At 42.1% G+C, this 19,210-nt stretch overlaps 2 protein-coding genes across 3 annotated transcripts; both read left to right on the forward strand.

Annotated features, from left to right (window-relative positions):
- Positions 1-883: 883 nt before the first annotated feature.
- fgf7 (fibroblast growth factor 7) lies at positions 884-11,629 on the forward strand. Of its 2 annotated transcripts, none has more exons than XM_040169103.2 (4): positions 884-1,600; positions 6,212-6,807; positions 9,558-9,664; positions 9,797-11,629. In XM_040169103.2, exons 2-4 carry the CDS (start codon positions 6,522-6,524, stop codon positions 10,010-10,012), a joined length of 609 nt encoding a protein of 202 aa, XP_040025037.1. In that variant the 5' UTR covers positions 884-1,600; positions 6,212-6,521; the 3' UTR covers positions 10,013-11,629. The 2 variants fall into 2 exon arrangements, with proteins under 2 accessions (XP_040025037.1, XP_040025033.1); XM_040169099.2 differs by lacking the exon at positions 884-1,600 and adding an exon at positions 5,421-5,811.
- Positions 11,630-15,984: 4,355 nt separating this feature from the next.
- Positions 15,985-19,169, forward strand: dtwd1 (DTW motif tRNA-uridine aminocarboxypropyltransferase 1). The gene is made up of 5 exons (XM_040203292.2): positions 15,985-16,342; positions 16,945-17,249; positions 17,342-17,479; positions 18,341-18,626; positions 18,780-19,169. The coding sequence occupies exons 1-5, from the start codon at positions 16,279-16,281 to the stop codon at positions 19,007-19,009; spliced, it is 1,023 nt and encodes a 340-aa protein (XP_040059226.2). The 5' UTR covers positions 15,985-16,278; the 3' UTR covers positions 19,010-19,169.
- The last annotated feature ends 41 nt before the right edge of the window (positions 19,170-19,210 follow it).

The raw sequence follows: 19,210 nt of genomic DNA on the forward strand, positions 1-19,210 counted from the left end.
TGATTATTTTAATAGGGCGCTTTTTTGGGAACGCAGGGCTGCTCGGAGTGATTTAATCACAATTGATTTGATGATCCATGTCTGTGATACTCAACCGGCCAGCAAGTACTAAATAGATATTTTCCACTAAAAGTCTGCGAAACTCAGAACATATTGAAATTAAATCGGTAAAAAATGGTGGAAAAGCGACAAGAGAAAACTTTTCCTCTTTTCCCACAGTAGCTTTTCCAAATGGTAATACTGTTGGCGCCACGGTTATAAAGACAGCCAGAGCTGTCTGTTTGCTTGCTGACCCTCTTCCTGTTCTGCATCTCTTCAACGGGACACAACTAGTAAGATTCATGCAAATTAACGATGATGTCAGCAACATGCAAATGAGCGTTTGACGCCATGGCCTGACTTTTGGTGCGAGTGCCAGCTGCTTTAATCCACAATGATAAGTTACAGCCCAAGCCTTGTCTGTTGATACATGTACATGGTGGTGCCTGAAGCCTGTATGTGATTATGACAAAGGGCATTTTGATGTAAATTCACTATGGATATAAAATATTACACCTGTTTCGCAACCAATCAAACCATTTTTGCTACAATGTTGCATTTCTCCCCACCTTCTATGGTCCAATTGTTTTTCCGTTAGACAAACCACGGCAAAAGGATCAATAGTTCAAAAATACTGAAGTCACTGAATCAAAAAAGGAGCATAAATGCAATTGGACCGTAGACACGAGAGATTATAAGGAGCAACCGTTTGGTTCTTCTGACATTGCTGCACATCTAGAAAGTAGACTAGAGATTGATGCAAACTAATTAAATCACACAGGAAACATGTTCTGGACATGTTCAGGCCACGTGCAAAAAACTAAGTACAAAGAAACTGGTCAATATTACAAAAATGTCTCGTTTAACAGCCGGTATCCTTCGTCATACGCTGAAGCTTCAAATTCTAAATATGATCTGAGTCAGAGGTTTTCGTAGTCAAAGGGCTTATTTTAGAACATCTCTGTCCTTTAAAGCCACAGAGGCGGAGCGTGTCTTTGCAAGCGGAGCTCAGCTTTTTCTGATACATGAACAGATATGGTGAGCCGCTGAGACCGTGATCCCTAACAGCTGTTCCTGCATTAGACGGGATCAGAGTATTCCCCCGACGGCGAAGCACAACGTCGGGTCACATTCTCCTTCACAGGCCCTAATGCAACCGTCTGCAACACCGTGCAGAGTGACCACCGGCCAATGCCGCTCGTAAAGAAAACACTTCATCATTACTGAATATCAGGTTTGACTGAACACATTTCCTTCAATGCACTGAGGCTCCATTCGGACAGTTGTTGATGGACACCAAGGAACACCACAGACCTCCAACTCGCACCTCAGACCAGACAGAAGCAGCAAGTGTCACCTTTTACTGCACCGCAGCGTTCAGTGAGACAGCCGGATCCAGGAAGTGACGCTTCAAAGAGCCGAGCCGAGTGGAGGTGTGTATGTGTGTGTGTGTGTGTGTGTGTGTGTGTGTGTGTGTGTGTGTGAGAAACTGTGTGCGTGAGCTGGGATAACAGAGGCACCGACAAAGCTTCACCATTCCTCTTGTACGCTACCTTAAATGGTGAGTACAGCAACCACACAGCTTGAAAACGCTTGCTTTAATGAGACAATATTGCATTTGTGGACACATTTGATCTGCATGAAACGACGTAAGAGCTGTAAAGAATATGCAGGAAAATATTTAGTGAGATTAAGTGCTAAACCGTGTTTGGTGAGATTGAGTTTCTCTAAACGTGAAAATGTTGAATGTCATGGATTCATAGACTTGACAGATGGGGATATTTCTTTCGGGAGGGGGGGGGCATGATATTGGCTGGACAAGCAAAGCGGTCTATTTCTGAACTATTTCACTTTGAACAGAACTGGAAAGTTTTCACCAACGCACCGCTGTGAGTTTGTGTGTGAGTGTGTGTCGGGTCCACAGTGTGTGTACAAGCGTGCGTGCGTTTGGAAGCTAGTTAAAAATACTTGGAGCCAATGTTGTGAGGCTCCATCCCGAGAGATCGCCAATTATCAAGGAATTTAGAAAGCAAAAGATTAACCCAAACAGTCTAAAACAGTGCTAATAATAGACTGACCTTTGACATGATCCATTCTCCCACCATAAATGCACTCATATCACTACAAGACGGGGTAAAGAGCACACACACACACACAAACACACACACACAGCGGCTCTTCTCTCTCCAGGAATGCTTTTAGAGTGTTGAGAGCAGACACCGTGTGAAGGCAGATGTCTCCGCAGTAATAGTGGAAACTCTTATAAATTCTTAATCCTGATTTTAGTGCTAACACTCCGAGAGGTTCTTGATAACGGTGATGAATCACATCGTAATATCAGTGTCCTGCAAAGGAAGGATTGGAACCAACTGCGTATCTGGTGAGCGTATGGGGAAATTGCATGAGAATGTTTTTTATGAAAAACAAGTTCCCAGAAGAGAAAAGAGAAGGAAGAGTCACCTCAAAAAACCTCACACACACCTAAACTGTCCAAATAGTGGAAATGCATTAATGACACATATTGAATTAGTCTGAACTACGAAGACGGAACATGGTTGGCGTTTGTTAAAACCTTACTCTCAACTATAATGTAATCTAACATCCAACATAACATCTGTGAAATAAACTCAAATCAGGCAGAAAAAGAGAAACGGAGAGTAACAAATTGTACATTTTAAGTGAACTCGGGACCAGAGCGTTTCCTTTGCTACTGTAAACTCCAGACAGCGTTGGGGCCTTTGATCCGTGAAGGGCAGCAGGCAGTAAAACAAAGTACTACCTGCAGACACCAGTATTCAAGTCACAGCATGCTAGTAGCCTTACAGTGCTGTTATTATTCCCTACTTTGCAATCTTCAATTTATACTTTACTAAAAAGTAAAGTACGGCAAAGACATTGTTAAAACATATGTTTGAGGAAGTCGGTCTTCAGGGGTATGATTGTACAATATCATAGGCCCAGAGCTCCGATGGATGTCAAAAAGAAATATCTGGGTTTGACAGAATACAAAAATAAGATACATTTGACAAGCAAAACAAAAGACGACTTTGCTCGGGAAAAAAAAAAATAGTGCTTCGTTCAGAAGATAAAAGTTGATTTGAGGTTAAATAAAGGTCACCTTGCTGAGCCCAAACTGCTTACAAGAAGTGAGAGTACAAAAACTCAAAACGTCAAAGAGGGTTTGAAGTCTGCCACGTTTTGTCATCATAAAAGGTCAATGTTGGCGTCCTTAACCTGTGTCCTCAGAGCTGTAAAAAAAAGACTTGGCTGTCAATTACACCAGCGAAGCTGTTAAACGATTCCAGGCGCCCTCTGAGTCAGACTTCACTTCCCATCATGCTCTGGGTGAGCACCAGGGTCGGCATCCGATTGGACATTCTGAGAGAACATCAAAACAGAAAATGACCTCAACTGTAAAGCAGCTTTTAAAAGCGAGAGAAAACAATGCCGCTGCCAGATGAAGATATGAGCGTGTATCAAAGAGAGCCCTCTTCAGGAAAGATTCCAAGGAGGCTCGATACACCAAACGACTGTTTTTGGCGCAAAGCTGTGGGATTGTGTGTCTCCCCAAATCTCCCCCATAACTATCACCTCCGGCCCCGTGTCCAGGCGTCTGTTTTTGCCGCAAAAAAAACACCGGATGGCTTTTAAAAAGGTTTATATGCCACAGGTTTCTTGACAATAATAACACCACTGCAATAGACGTCCACCGCTCCTTTTCTTTTCGTTATCTATAGCGGCTACTATCTATTTGTGTAACATTTTCTCTAGATGATCTGGATGGTCACCACTCATCCTGCAAACTAAAGCACAAACATCCACAAGCAATAATCTATTGGAACAATATATTCCCACAAATAGGCTTTTCCTTCTTGGTTATGGTCCAGTTTGACCTAAAGTCCAGGATGGACAAAACAAGCCCTTTTAAAAGACATTTTGAAAAGATCAGAGCGTCTGCACAAATAAGGAGACGTGCTTTGAAAAAAGACGGCCGCATGTTCTGTTTCCTCATTGTGAACAATTCAAAAGAAGATGCTGGTGCTGAGGAAATCAAAGACCCGTTGACATCTCTGGCAAAGGACAGAATAAAGCCCTCGTCCAGGGAGGTCGTTCCTCAGCTCCCGCTGTTAGTTTGGACCTGTGACGTCCCCGTGGTCGCTCAATCTCCCGCACTGGCACAGGGGTCGGTCCTCCAAGGCCTCCACCTGTCACCCAACCAACATGGCGCCGTAACCCACCACCACAGATCCACGCAGGCAGTCCCCACGGGGACCGCGCATTGTTTGGGAGCATGACCAGATCTTGCTAGGGACCCTCCGGGCGAGGCCACTTATTTTGGTCGAGGCCAATTGGAAGGCTCCTTGAGACGCTTTGCCTGGCTTCTGTCCGGGAAGCAATTGGCCTCAACGGACTCCTGCCAGGTGCTGCTCGCCCCCCCGATCCCACAGCTCCTGGGGGGGTTGTCACAGAGACCCCCTCGCCATGAGAAAGTTTCACATTCACGGGGGAAAAGCTTCAGCAGAATTTTCATAAAGTGACCACCCGTGGGGAAAAACATTGAGTTCAAACAACGTATGGCCTGTAAAGTAGACATGTGGGATTATTTTATATACGTTGATTGTGACTTTGCGGTCACTTTAATGTCTGTAATATCTTTTATGAGGGGGACGCCTGGAGTGACACGTTGAGGGATGTTTTCATTGCGTCCAAAAGACCGAGGTGATGGAAGGGACAGATGAACAGACCGGAGTGACGCCTCATATATCAGGTCTTTACGACCCCGGTTTGGAGATGAGAAGGAGACCTGCTCAGGCCAGAAGTCCCTCTCTCTCCCTCTCTCAGGCCTGCTTCTCTGACCTCCACAGGGGAGCGTGTCATTAGGGCCCATATAAACTTTTGAAGTAGTGAGTCCAAGGAAATGCCTGGCCTGTCAGGCAATAAATTGTGACTTTAAATACCAAACACCAAAAAGTGCACGACCCCTGACACAGAGATGACTAGGCAGTTATGTCTTCTGTTTTTCTCCCCGTGGATGGATACCTGCCAGACGTAACTTATTGCTTCCCACTATTACACTCATGTGAGACACACACTCAGATCGAGAACCGAGGGGCTTCTTTGAAGTTTCCTCCTCACTCGAGTCAGTAAATCCTGACGTGTGATTCCGTGCAGCTGAATGAAACCGCTAATTGAGAGTGACATCTGAAATGATAGCGGAGGAATTCTTTGAAGCGCCGTCCTCAGCGCAAACATCTTAGCCAACGTGAGTCATTATGAGAAACTGGCGCAAACCCCTGCGAGCGCGGGACGCTTCTTGGAAAAGAGCTTGTGGTAAGTTCTGCGAGGGTGAGCGTGCATGCAATTGTTCTTAAAGTATTCCGGAGTGCATACCGAGCACAGTCTGCCGCTCCAAGTGTTTATAGCTCCCTCTCATGTCCTGTGGGTGAGTGACGGCCAAAGGCAGGCAGAGGGTGTTTCTCCATTGCTTCTGGGCCAGGGACAGCTGACTGGTTGTGATCTAATTGCTCTCAAGTGAGGTCGGCAGGAGGCATTTATCTAAGCAGGCAGAGTGCACAGCGACAGCGGAGGATGCACAGAGTCCGCCTGCCAGAAACAGGGAGACATTCATGGGAATTGACAGAAGCTACCAGCTCTTGCTCAGATTCCCTGCATTGCGACTGAGAGAGAGTCCACAGCTTGTGGAACTGCACTTAAAACTCTGACGGAAACGAAACGAACCTCTAAAAACTCCTGTCATCACCCAGGGCACATGTAAGTCTTTAAACTACGGTTGTTTTTTAATTTTGTTTTTTCAAGAAAAGCTGATTATTATGTTTGTTTGAATGGATGGATGGATGTATGCAGGTACAGCGGATATTACAGACCACAGACTAGTGAAGCAATCCAACAGTAGTATTCATGCAATATTTCACTGTTTGGGATCCAGATATGCTTTTCAAAGAACACCACATAAATTGTATTTGTGTGAGCGCAGAAGACCAGAATTTCTTTTACTAACTTTTTGGTTGGGAAAGCTCCACATAGAACTAGGAGTGATTGGTTTTGACAGCTTTTAAAACCTTTTCCATTAAGAATCTTTCCTCTTGTTAGTTTTCCCTTTGAGTTATTTTTTTTCACAAATGCATCAGCTGCTCTTTTTATTCTTTCATAGTGGCATCCAGCATCACATTTCTTGAAGTGGATTATGACGTCCTTTGTCGGACTATGGTCTCAAGAGGATGGAGCATCCAGCGCAGACCGTCCCTGAGGACTAAAGAGAGACATCGCCTCCTCATATCGTCGCGGGTCTCCTTCAGACTTCTTCAGCTCCCGCCAGGAATACCCACCGCGAGAACAGGGACACCGGAGGTCACGAGACGAGTGCTACAAGTCAGGAATCAGGAGGCCGCCGGCCTGAGGGAGAGCCCACGGATCTCACATTTAAGCATGTTGTTCATTGACCCCCACTGCATTGTATTATAATGCGCAAATGGATGCTGACATGGAACCTTCCAAATCTGTTCTCGGGACTGTACCTCCACGCGATCTTCTTGTTCGGCAGCGTGCGCGTGGTCCACGGTGACTGCACCCCGGAGCAACTCACGGCCATCACGAACTGCTCCAAACACGAGCGTCACACGAGGAACTACGACTACATGGAGGGGGGAGATGTGCGCATCCGACAGCTGTTCAGCCGCACGCAGTGGTTCCTCACAATTGATGACTTTGGCAACATCACCGGGACCCAAGATCCCACCAACTGCCACAGTAAGGATGACTCGTTTTATCCCATTGCTCTACATTTATCAGTGATCAGTAAGAAAAAAAAAGAAAAGGGAAAAAAAAATGCCCCAAACATATTTTATTAAATTGAATGTGCGTCCCAGAAATTTGAGATGTTATGATTCATGCATTTCGAGATCAGTTGTGATATTTTTCCACTGGATCATTGACGCACCGCTGGCCCGTCAGGGTGACAGGAAGACGTGGGAGGTGTTATTGCACGGATGTCTCCACAGTGTAATCACACTGTTAATGGGTCATGTGTCTCTGATGGAGCGGCCAAAGTGATGGAGGTAAAAATGACGCAGGTGGGGGCTCTGGCTTGTTAAACAATAACACCATCTAAACACAGGCTGTAATGAAGTATACTGAAGGGTCTTGGAGCCTGAAGAGTGCCAGTCACTGACACCGCCACAGACGCACATTTGTTAGGCCTGATTTACTGATCTTAAGTCTGTAAATAAGACCTTGGTAGAAAAAAAAAAAAGAAAGCCAGCAACCCAACTGTGCCTGTAACCACACATCAAAAATGGCCAAATGAGGCATGCCAGCTCACTACCCAATGTGTGCTTTTATTTGGAAGCCGAGGTATTTGTAACTCAACCCACTACATAGTTCGAATTGTTGTTCGGAGCCGATGTTAACCACTGGACATATCTGTCATCGTGAGGATGTTTTAGGAAGTTATCATTTCCTCCTATCTGACAGTGTGGCTGTGGCAGGAATGTTGGCGGGGAAATGCCCCAAAGTCAATGGGAAAGATGCTTGTGCAACACCAGACAGAACAATCGGCAGGGCCATATTTGGCTTAAAGTCGCACGCTAAAAGCACAAAGCCATTCTACCAATCAGCCTGTAAGGAGACCTGCAGAGAGACAGAAACAGAACAAATCAGGGCTCAATAAGTTTTGGCTGCAGTGAACAAAAAGTCCTGTTTTTTTCCTTGTCTTTTTTTCTCTAACAGAAAAGACAAATGAAAAAAGAAGAAACCAAAGTGAGAAACTTATAGGTTTACTTCCAGTGAGCTAATTATGCACCGCACACGTTTTCAACCTGGGTTGCGAAGGTGTAAACGTCTGCAATGTGGAATTTGTCATCTCCTGGAAGCTTTTGCTTCTGAAATGGAGACAACTGAAATGTCCAACACTGATATTTTACTGTAGAAAATGTTTCTTAAATGGCTCACAAACATTCTGGACGTGGGCATTGCAACAGTCTGCAGGTCGATTTTGGTCTGTAGGTGCAAGAAAAAACAAACAAATGACATATAATAAAAGAGTTAATGGTAATTAGAAAAACATGTAGTTTTGTGTAAGTGTAAGACTTGAGCATTGCCTCAAAGTTGAGTTTAGCAAAGTGTCAATAATAATATCAAAAAGACCAGAAAAACAATTTCTAAATTGCAGAATGAAAACAGGGAATTCAAAGATGGTTGAGTGTTATTTGTGTGCTTTAGCACTGTTTTCTACTAAATCTATCATATTTGGACATAAAATACCTGAGACACCTGATATTAAAATAACTGTGTAATTGGAAATACAGATTTGTGATCCCGACTAAAGAATATGAAGATTTTGATTTCAATGCAGATGATGATTTGCACTTTAGGACAAAGGTTCTTAAAATCTATTTGATAGACATTGCATGTCCAGTAGAAAGCAGTCATCATTAATCTCAATTAAACTCAAAAACAATGGAAAAAAATCTGGATTCAGAGAAAGCAGGATTAGGGATTACCCACAAATTAGTTTACTCAGCCTAATCTGTTCACGGTGAGGATTCCCCGTCTGTGTCCGAGCCAAAATGTTAACAACATGTGTGCGTGTGTGTGGGAATGTGCTCCATCTCTCCACGGCCGACCAAACATCTGTAGCGGTTACATGTAATGTTATTGGGAATGTTATGGGAATAGCGAGGTCAAAGCTTCTTGACAACGATAATAACATCTACAGTACTCACAAATATAGTGAGTATTGAGTGAATATCAATGTACAGCGGGTGTGGATGAAGACGGGATACTAACTGTTGAACTGCACCTTAAATCATGATAAATAAAATCAAACAGGAGAATAGAAATCCTCATCATATAAATGTGATGGCACAGTGCACGACAGGCAGTAACATAAGGGAAAATGATCAAGAGTAAGCAGACATTCATTCCAGGATTGAGATACTGTCATTTGTTTTTAATCCAGCAAACGACCAAATGAGGCGTGCTCAATGTCAGTCTGAAGAACTTAAACACGGTTCTTCCCTTTTTTACCTGCCTGTCAAATGAAAGAACTCCTGCAATATGTAACATTGAGAAGGAAATGTTGGATCAGGACATGGAATGCATATTTTTATGCTAATCTTAATTCTAATGTTGTAATGTTTTGTTAGGATTCACCATATTTGGATGAGCGACTTGCCTTCAAACACAATAACATGCTTTTCGTGCATACAATTGCAATAGCGTGCAAGGCTCATGCAGAGAGGTAGTTTCCCAAATCCCTGGAGAGAGGAGCCTAATCAGTCTCCCATATGTGCTGTGGCACAGGTCGTGGTTTGCGTAAAGGCCACCCAGGCCAGTTAACAAGGCTTGAATGAAGCCAGAAAGACCACAGACTGATTAACCGCAGGAACTTCCATGCCGTTGGTTAATGAAGATGAATGTTGAGTGCAGTATGTCTGGATGTCGGTAGTTTCTTATCCTTCCTGTAATATGTCTCCTTTTTCCCGGGCTGCGTGTCGCAGGCATCCTGGAGATCAGGACAGTGTCCGAGGGCGGCGTACTGGCCATCAAAGGCGTGAAGAGCCAGTATTATATCTCTATGACGAAGGCGGGACAGCTGCAAGGCAAGGTAATACTTTTCCTCAGTGAGAAAAGTCTGAAAGTGCATCCGAAATAATAACCGATAACGACAAGGACGAATGCTGGAAACAGCCACTTGCGATGTAATAACGCCGTGATGTTTGTTCTGATCCCCCAACAGAGGATCTACAATGAAAACTGCAACTTCAAGGAGGTTTTCCTAGAAAACTACTTCAACGCGTACTCCTCTGCCAAGTGGACTAAAAATGGCAAAGAAATGTTCATAGCCTTGTCTCAGAAGGGAAGGCCGATGCGAGGGAGGAAGACCAGGAGGGAGCACATAGCGTCTCACTTCATCCCCATGAAGTGCAGGGAGGAGGAGAGGAGGGCGGACTGAGGACGCACAGGACTGATGAGTTGTGTACGATTTCAATCACATATTATATATGTTAACAGGCGCTAAACATCACGCTCCACTCTGTTCGTTCTGTGAAAGTTTCATAGCCTCCATCAGATAAAGACACAGTTATCGGATGGGCACATTAAACTATTCCAAACATCCTCAAATAGGAAGTTGAAATGAGGAGATATTTAAAAATAGTGGTACACAGACTTAAAAAAAACCCACAAATGTCTACTCAGTGTTATTGTTATTTTGGGTTGAATATTATATTTCCTTATAAAACAGTTAAGTGTTTTCTTATAAAACAGTCACATATATTACGCACAGTCAGGACTGTAACCTTTTCCAAAGACGATCTACTCTCAGCCAGATGAGCAGACCTGTGGGATCAACCCAAAGGTCCAGAATGGAGATTTGTGCTGAAGCAAGCTGGACTTGTCTCTTTATCTTCTCTTTTTTTCACTGGTACAAGTGCTCGGTGCACACAAATCAGAGGCAAAATAACCTACAATAGCATGTTCGGTGAAATGAGAGTTAGTAGGACAATCTGTTTGAGGACGACCTGCTTTGACCCCTTTGACTGGTCGAAGACATTGCAGCTGATCACTGATTCCTTCTTCATTATAAAGGTGTGATTTTGAAATGCTAAAATATTCTGCTGCTGTTAATTAATTAAAATACAAAGTGAAAAACATACAAAGTGCTGTTGATTAATTAAAATACAAAGTGAACAACATAATCAATGTGATGCAATCTCTTTCCATCAGAGTAAATAACGCCACACACAAATATATCACATATTTATCAATGAGGACATTTCACATTTACATTTTTACAGAGACAAGATCAGAAGGTCGTTTTATTATTTACTACACATGATCAAATACGTTATCAGCGGTTCGAAATGTGTTATTTGTATTTAAAAAAACAATTGGCTTATTTGTCAGTGTCCTTAACGTGCCTTGTTCTACTTTAGTTTGTACTCACACCAACTCCTCTATTGTGAAACACGTAAAACATCCAATCCTACTTTACACATCCAGTAGAAAGAGAGAAGCACAGACATATTTTTGGAGTCATTTCTTTCCAATCATCACAAGTCATTTTTCCTTTTATGGCCCAATAGTTTTTCAGAAGTATATCATCCGCTCCTTGACTTGCCAAATGTCCTTAGTTCCATCAGCAAGTCGTTATTTCACATCGGACACTTGGCGACGCGTAACCCACGTCTGCAAGCACCGGTGCCTTTTAGCGGGAAGCATTTTCTTCAATGTTTGTGTGAAAAATATTGCTTTGGGCCACTTTAGGAAGAAACTCTGTATATGAACCATGTCTTTCTTCTGCCAAGTGTGAGCGGCGAGCTCTGGAGTGGGATGAAGAGGGAATTGTATTCTGCTGACACGCTGTGATAGAAATTCAACAAACCCTCAATTACTCAATAAATCCAAATGGAGAAATAAACATGTTTTTTTTTTTTCTATTTGCACGCGACCATTAATCAGAAAGAGGACCCTATTATTTAGCAACAGCTTTTGGAATAGCATCATCTCAAGGGATTTGACCTGTTCGGTATGATGATGGAACTGTACAATAAAAAAGTTTGAAATATTGTGATGGTGGTAATCTGCTATTAAAAAATAAGAAACAGTCCCGACGCAATATTAGAATATCGTTTTTCAATCAATCAGTTGACGTCGTTGAATACACATTGCAGAGAAACGTTTGAGAAATATTAGTGTTGTTGGACAGGATATGAGTGAATCAGATCCCTCAATCTGAAGGTTTAGGTGTAGAAACACAACGATGAATCTATGAAGTGATTTTGGAAGATCTGGAAGATCGTCAAATGTCACGTTAATTCCCTCAGATTGGCAGGCCGCCTACAGCATACGTTATTACACGCTCATAAACACGCACGCGCGCACACACCTACGCTGAGCACGAGCTTTACCTTTCGCCTGAGTTCACATCTGGCTTGAAACCCCTGTCAGATAAAGACAGTTAAATTGAGGGAGCAAACTCCTAAAATACGTTTGACCCAAACAACATCTGAGCAAGGTGAAGGCTTCTGCCAAGTCACGCAAAGTTAGTCTTAGCAGATAATTTGTAACATGCACAAAATGTAAACACATTTCGGGCTCAAGGCCGTCTATTCCCAGCAGGACGAGGAGAGGCTGAAGCCAAGGAGAATGAGACAGACTTAGAAGAAAAGAGGCGCAACACATGCGCGCCAGACGCAAACTATACCTGCAAGGTGTTCCAAGAAAATACAGATTTGGGCTAATATATTGTTGAAAAAAAGCACTAATCCATTTAATACTTTTGTTTCCATTTTAAAAGACGTGGGATTCCCCGGCACTTTCCTTCATCTGTTGTGCGTTACAGTTATCAAATAACTAGATAAACAGTAAATCAGATGCCTGGTTCTCTTTCCAGCAACAAAATTTTCACGGTAAAAAAATAAAAAATCCTTTTAAGCTTGTCCCTGAATGACTGCCAATAGATTGTTGAAACGGCATGTCTAAATAGTTTTCTATTTTTATTATTGATAATGTGCATATCTGTAATTGATTCACAGATGCAGTGATAACTTGGGGTCAATTGTATCGGTTAATGATAATCAATACTATCTATTTACTATATTCTACATCAACATGTACACTGGTTAAGTAAGTAAGTACAAATAGTAATAAACTACTATTATTGTGTCACTTTCTATTCCTCTCCTTTGTCGTGGCTCAAAGAAGCAGCTAAATATCTGCTGGGCGGTTTGATGACAAATGATTTACTGTTCATTAATTAAGACGGCGGGCTGCTGGAGGGCGACCTCCACGGGGAAGTCTGACACTGGCTGTGAACAGCTCTGCTCGGACGGGACAGGGGGGAGACAAACCGAGTAGGGGGGAGGATGAGAAAGCGAGGCGAGTGAGGAGAAACAGGGAGAGGGGCTGGGGAGTCTCGTGCGATGCGGCGATGTGGTCTCGGGGCAGCGGGACAAACGGGCGGGAGGCCACGAGGGGGAAAAGGGGAACACGCAGCTGAACTTGATTTTGGGCCGCAACCCTTCGCCCCCCCCCCCCAGAGGACATCTGTGGTTCGGTAACCTGGGGGAAGATTTTGTTTACAGCACTTTGTAGGGAACTCCCAACCGCGGCACAACAACAGATCATTTTAAAAAGAGGGTCCAGACCGACAGCGACAAGCCGCAATATCACACTTTCCTTGGAAAAACATTGAATGTCTACAAAGAGATAATAACATGTGATTAAAATAAGTACTTACAATAATTAATACTGACTATTAAGTAAAAAATGACAACTGGCTCTGTTGGGAAAGAGCATTTCAACTAACTGAGCACCAACACATCTACACAAGACAACACAACTACTACACTGCAAGAGTGCATAATCCTGTTCAACGGACAATATTCTGCTTGATTGGGGAACAAATGTGATAGAAAACAATTTCAAAGACCTGTTGCAGGTTTCAAAAGTCAGTCGCTGGTAGATTGGACTCAAATTATAACAATTTAATTGCAGTAAAATGCAACAGTACCTCTTAACGTTTTCAAGGAATGACTTCTTGATGCTTTGCCCAATAAATGGTTATTGAGCCAGAAATCACCAAACATCAGAGTAAACTAAACAAAGCGTGACCACAAGAGGCTCATGATGAGGCTCGTATGGCACAATTTGTAGAAATCTTATATATGAGTTTAAAACTTTCTAAACACCCAAACCCAAAGTTTCAAGCGCTGAACGCATGATCACATAGATTCTTGTTAGCGCATTATGTCAATACCCGTATTCGGAAGATGCGTGATGCAGATGTTCGACTGCATGAAATGCTCGAATCAGTAAATCATTTCAACATAATTGTGCGCGGTGGTAAAGTCATATGAGATATTGTCCAACACACTGAGAAGATACAAAAGACTCTTTTAGAACTTGTGTAAAATGATCGTTGAATGGTTTTGAGATCCTGGTAACTGATATTTACAATGTTTGAATCCACATCGGTTTCTCGTGTTGTGGCGAACATTGTCTACTTAGCTTTCTCATCCATCCAACAAATGTATTGCCAAATCCACTAAAACATTCAATTTGTTTTCATTTTGAGGCTTTCTGTGTCCAAGGTCAGACAGTAAGTCAACAATGTTGAGCACTTATTCCGGGTGCCTGACGTGTGCATAATTCCTTGCAAAGAAACGGTCCGCTTTGTAAAACTCTGACACCCTTTCACCAAAAAAGGAGTGCTGGCATTGATATGTAGTTTGTTTTTACCATTATAGTTGTTTAAACTTGGTTCTACTGAATGAATAGTACCAATGAAAACTAACCGCAGCATTATTACAATCACGTGCTGTTCAGTGTTTTGATCAGCATAAAGAAACGTGTCTTTTGTAGTTAAAGTTGAAGAAAGAGAAAACTACAGGTGCATCATAAGACCACTGTATCATTTAAGATGAAAGCTTTTGACTTCGGCATGTTTCACAAATATAGTTTGGATGTTTCGCATTGCTGTGTCTTGGCTTAATGTTCTTCAGAGGAATGCCCCTCTGGGTTTTAGGAGATTATCCTGACAGACAAAATAAAAGCACAATAACAGGCATCTGCACTAGTAGGGACACAGAATTGCCATAAATATGAGTAAAAACCTTACCATGAGCAGGGCTCCTGTCTTTGTATTACGCTCTGGAGGGATTTATGCCTGAAAAGCACGGTTCTCACGCAAACTGTTGAAGGGTTTTATACATTGTATTGCTATTCTTTTTATTTATTTTTAGTTTTTTGTATCTATTACAATGTGTGTCTGCTTTGTACTGTATTATGGATCCCTCTGGGTCTGAAATAAATAAATAAATACATCAAATTTGGAGAGTCTGTCAGTCTAAGAAGCATTCCGGGTAAGTGTCATCAGTGTGTGGTTACCTGAGACCTTTGTATTTGGATCGACGTGGCGCAGGGGTAGAGAGGGTGAGCTGGAAACCAAAAGGTTGCCAGTTTGAGCCCCGGCTGCTCGTCAAAGCGTCCCTGAGCAAGACACCTAACCCCTAATTGCTCCCTGGGCAAAAATGTAAAAAAAGCCATGGGTTAAAAATGCAATGTTGCTTTGGATAAAAGCATCAGCTAAATGACCTGTAATGAAACAAACATCACAGATATGGAAACATGAATTGATAAACATCTGCTGTTGTGTTTTGTAAAAAAGTGTGACACCACTTGTCTTTGGAATTTGACAGTAAACAATCTGTTTTACATCACATTAAGCACATCTGACATCGCATGAGACAAATGCATATTAATAATTCACGCTAGTTTTCTGTTATTAAATTAACACTTCAAGTCAGCCACATGGGGAAACATCACACTAATTCAAGATGACTTTAAAGAGAACCAGCTTTGATTCCTTTAGACTCAACAAAATTACTGGTTGCAGAGTATCCAAAAAATAACATTGCAGTGTGAAAATAATAAGACCGAATTGCCACTATATTTAAATTATATAGTTACTTTATTTTAGATTATCACTATTAAAACTACGATACGACCTAAGATAACCCGTGTTATGCTTTGGTTTGTTTCATTTAATTACCCTAAAATTAGAGTTTGTTATTGTCTACTCCGGTAAATGTCGACAGATGAAGCTCAGGGGAAGACCTTAGTTTGTCAAGAAATATGACTGATGAAACAATATCATCAGTCCATGTGCAGATGTTTTCTCTGGGGAAAAAGGTTTAAAAAATTGATAAGCAATGTGGAATGTGCTGCACAAATGGACAGAGCAAAAAAATGTTTTAAGCGGCATTCATTTACAACTTTTTATTTAGATTTATTTGTAAATAATATTTTAATATAAAACAGTCTAGGCTAGCTGAGCAGATGTTGACATTGGACAAAGTGCATGAACTTAACGTATTTCAATATGAAGAGACATTTGTATTCGATTTCATCACCATGGAAATCAGAGTCAAGTGGTAAAAGGAGGATCTTCATATTAAAAATGAATCCAATACACATTTGTTCGAGAAGACGTCACGAGAGTCATGCTAACAGCTCGCTATTAAAACATAACGTGACGTCATGCCACGTAATTCATACACTATCCCACTGAGCGGTCCTTCGGGATCCGCTGCATAGCAACGGGTAACCAGGCAAAGTACTACTTCCGTTATAGGGACCCGTATTTCCGGTGTAGAAGAAAACGTTTCTTCGCGGAACTCGCGGACAGACACGTTGTCGTTTCAGTGACGTTAGCTAATGGAAACGGTGTTATTTGCCAATCGATTCAGCTACAGCGACGTTTTTTGGGGTATAAGCCAACGTAAGTAGCCACTTTGACTTGTGTATCTGCTAGTAGCGCAGAGCTAACTAGAGATGTTCAGCTTGCTAACAGAAGCTAGCTTCACTAGCATGCATCAGGTCATGTTTACTGTTAACGTCAGCAGCAGCATGGGAGCTGTCACATTTCAGTGGGCCACAGAGAACACAATATACCTCAAAAAGTTTGGTGTTTATTATTGATGATGATTACCAACTATACCAAGCAAAATAAGTAGACGCTAAGGAAACTGTGATCAAGTAATGCAAATAACGTTACAATAAGTAAAAGGGACATTTAACGTTAATATCCATACACTACATTTGCGATTGCACACGTTTTTTGCCTCTTTTCAATTATATATTGATGAGCAAGGCAAACGGGAAGCTTGTGATATAAAACTAGAAAGACAGCATTCAAGGTAAATTAAATATTGGATCTCATCACACACTACTTATTTTGTATTAATCAACCAAATGTCTCCCTACTAAATTCAACTTGACGAGCGACTCATGTATTTAACTTTTTCTTCAATAGCTTTTCCACTATTGCACACGTCACTTTTAAAGCACTGTTGTTTCATGATTTCTATTGTCCTTGTTCAGCGATGAGCGGAGGGCTTCGCATTCTTCCATCCTTTCAAAGGGCAGACATGAGCAGCCAGGATCAAGACCAGCATCTCCATCCTAGTTGCCCTAACAAGACAACAGTCCCTGGTGAATCGGCGGAAACTCATGATCTCACCAAGCAGCCGCTCCAAGGCTTAAAATTGGCATCACACGCAGTGCTGGAGAAGGCGCAGGAGAGGGGCCGGTTGAAATGCTCTAAATGCGGAGGATCAAGGATGTTCTTTTGCTACACGTGCTGCTCGTTGCTGGGTGTGCACCTGCAAGAGATTCCTGTAATCAAGGTGAGTGAGGGGTCAGGACTCCCTTTAGAAATTTTACAGACAAGATATTTTACACACAAGACATGGTTCTACATAATCCATTTTGTGCTCAGCTTCCGGTGAAGATCGACATCATCAAGCATCCCAATGAGACGGATGGGAAGAGCACTGCAGTCCATGCCAAGATCCTTGCTCCCGGTGATGTCACCATACACACGTACCCCTGCATACCGGACTACGAAAGGGGAAAGGTTTGTTGATTTCCATGTTGTAAGAATGGAGTTTATTTAACGCTCACTTTATTTTACACCATAAAAGTCTCAATCGTTACCCCTGTTAAGCTGCAATTTACAATTCTTTTCATTATCCGTTAATCAGCCCATTATTTTTAAGATGCATTGTTTGGTCTTTTTAAATGTAAATAAAAAATCTTATGTTCAAAATTCCGGTTCCAGTCCGGTAAAAGACATTATGTCATCAACAGTCCAAAACCCAAAGCTGTAACATTATGCTATTGTATAACACACAACAAATCTATAATTAAAATGCTAAAACAAGGATTTTATGTTTTGAAATGGAGTTTTAATTATCAAAACATTGTGGATTACTTTCTTTTAACCAATGAATTACCTAATTATATTAAGCTCCAGCAATCCTTTTGTCTCCATACGTCTAATGCTCGATTTACCTCCGTCCCTTATGAGGAGAACTCTACTGTCATTGCACCTTATTAGTGATGAACTGCGACTGTTTCTAGCCATTGAATTTCCTGCATTTGTAGTAGTATAACTAATTTAGGATTTCTATCCATATTGAATAAAACATAATGAAAGAAATGTGACATTTGTTAAAGTAAGAGAGTTGACTCACTTGTCTGCATTTTCAAATTTCATGCTTAATCATTTTTATTCTATTAGGCATAATCTGTAATTTGACTTACCTAAAGAATTCCAGTGCATAAACCTTTTATGCTTTGTGCCCCTTTCAAACCATAGTCTGTCAGTGCTTTTCCTAACTAATGCATACATATATCACCATAGCATTTATTTTGTACTACTTTTCGTCTTTGGTTGTATGATGTTTCACTCTGAACTTGTGTTGTCTCTCTGCAGGTGGTCTTGGTGTTCCCTGGTCCAGGGTCTGTCTCAGTTCAAGAAATGATGCAGTGTCTGCATGAACTGACAGACCAGAGGCCACGTGGGTCCTCTTATGAACCCGCTGCAAAAAGGCGAAAAAGTGAGGAAGTTCAAGGCCCCACACACGGTGCAGAGAATCCCCAGTCGAGCCCAGATGAGGCAACGGGCTTTGAGTCAAGGGCGTACCCCCTCCAAAGGGTGGTCTTCATTGACAGCACATGGAACCAGACCAACAAGATCAGCACAGACGAACGACTGCAAGGTAATAGTGAACGATTGCGTTTGTGCAGAAGGGCTCAGACAGCTGGTGATCGTTGGCGTCGAATTTGACTTCTGCCACCGCGCTGTTTGACGTGATCTCGCACGTTGTTCTGTCTGACCCCAAACCCTCTGACTGAAGCGTGTTCTCCTTCAGATCTGCTCCGGGTGGAGTTGAAGACGAGGAAAACGTGTTTCTGGCGCAGTCAGAAAGGCAAACCAGACACCTACCTAGCTACTATCGAGGCGATTTATTATTTCCTCAAGGACTTCCGTGAGCATTGCCTTGCTCAGGAGTACGATGGAGAATATGACAACCTTCTCTTCTTCTACTCCTTCCTGCACTCCATTGTCAACAAAGCAAAGACTTCTGCTGGAAAATGCTGAGGGACACTGAGAGGACAAACCTGAACCGTAGTTAAAGAGTGGATTCACATACCAGGCCTTTTATGATTTTGATGAGTTATATTTTATGCCTGTGGGATCTTTATTTTGTATGAGATACTATTTGTATAAGTGTGCAATAAAAGTGCTTACAATTGCCAAACATGAAGTATGTTTCGATATGAATAAACAAGACAGTATAGC

Source organism: Gasterosteus aculeatus, chromosome 12 (genome assembly GCF_964276395.1).
Source record: "Gasterosteus aculeatus chromosome 12, fGasAcu3.hap1.1, whole genome shotgun sequence".
NCBI lineage: Eukaryota > Metazoa > Chordata > Actinopteri > Perciformes > Gasterosteidae > Gasterosteus > Gasterosteus aculeatus.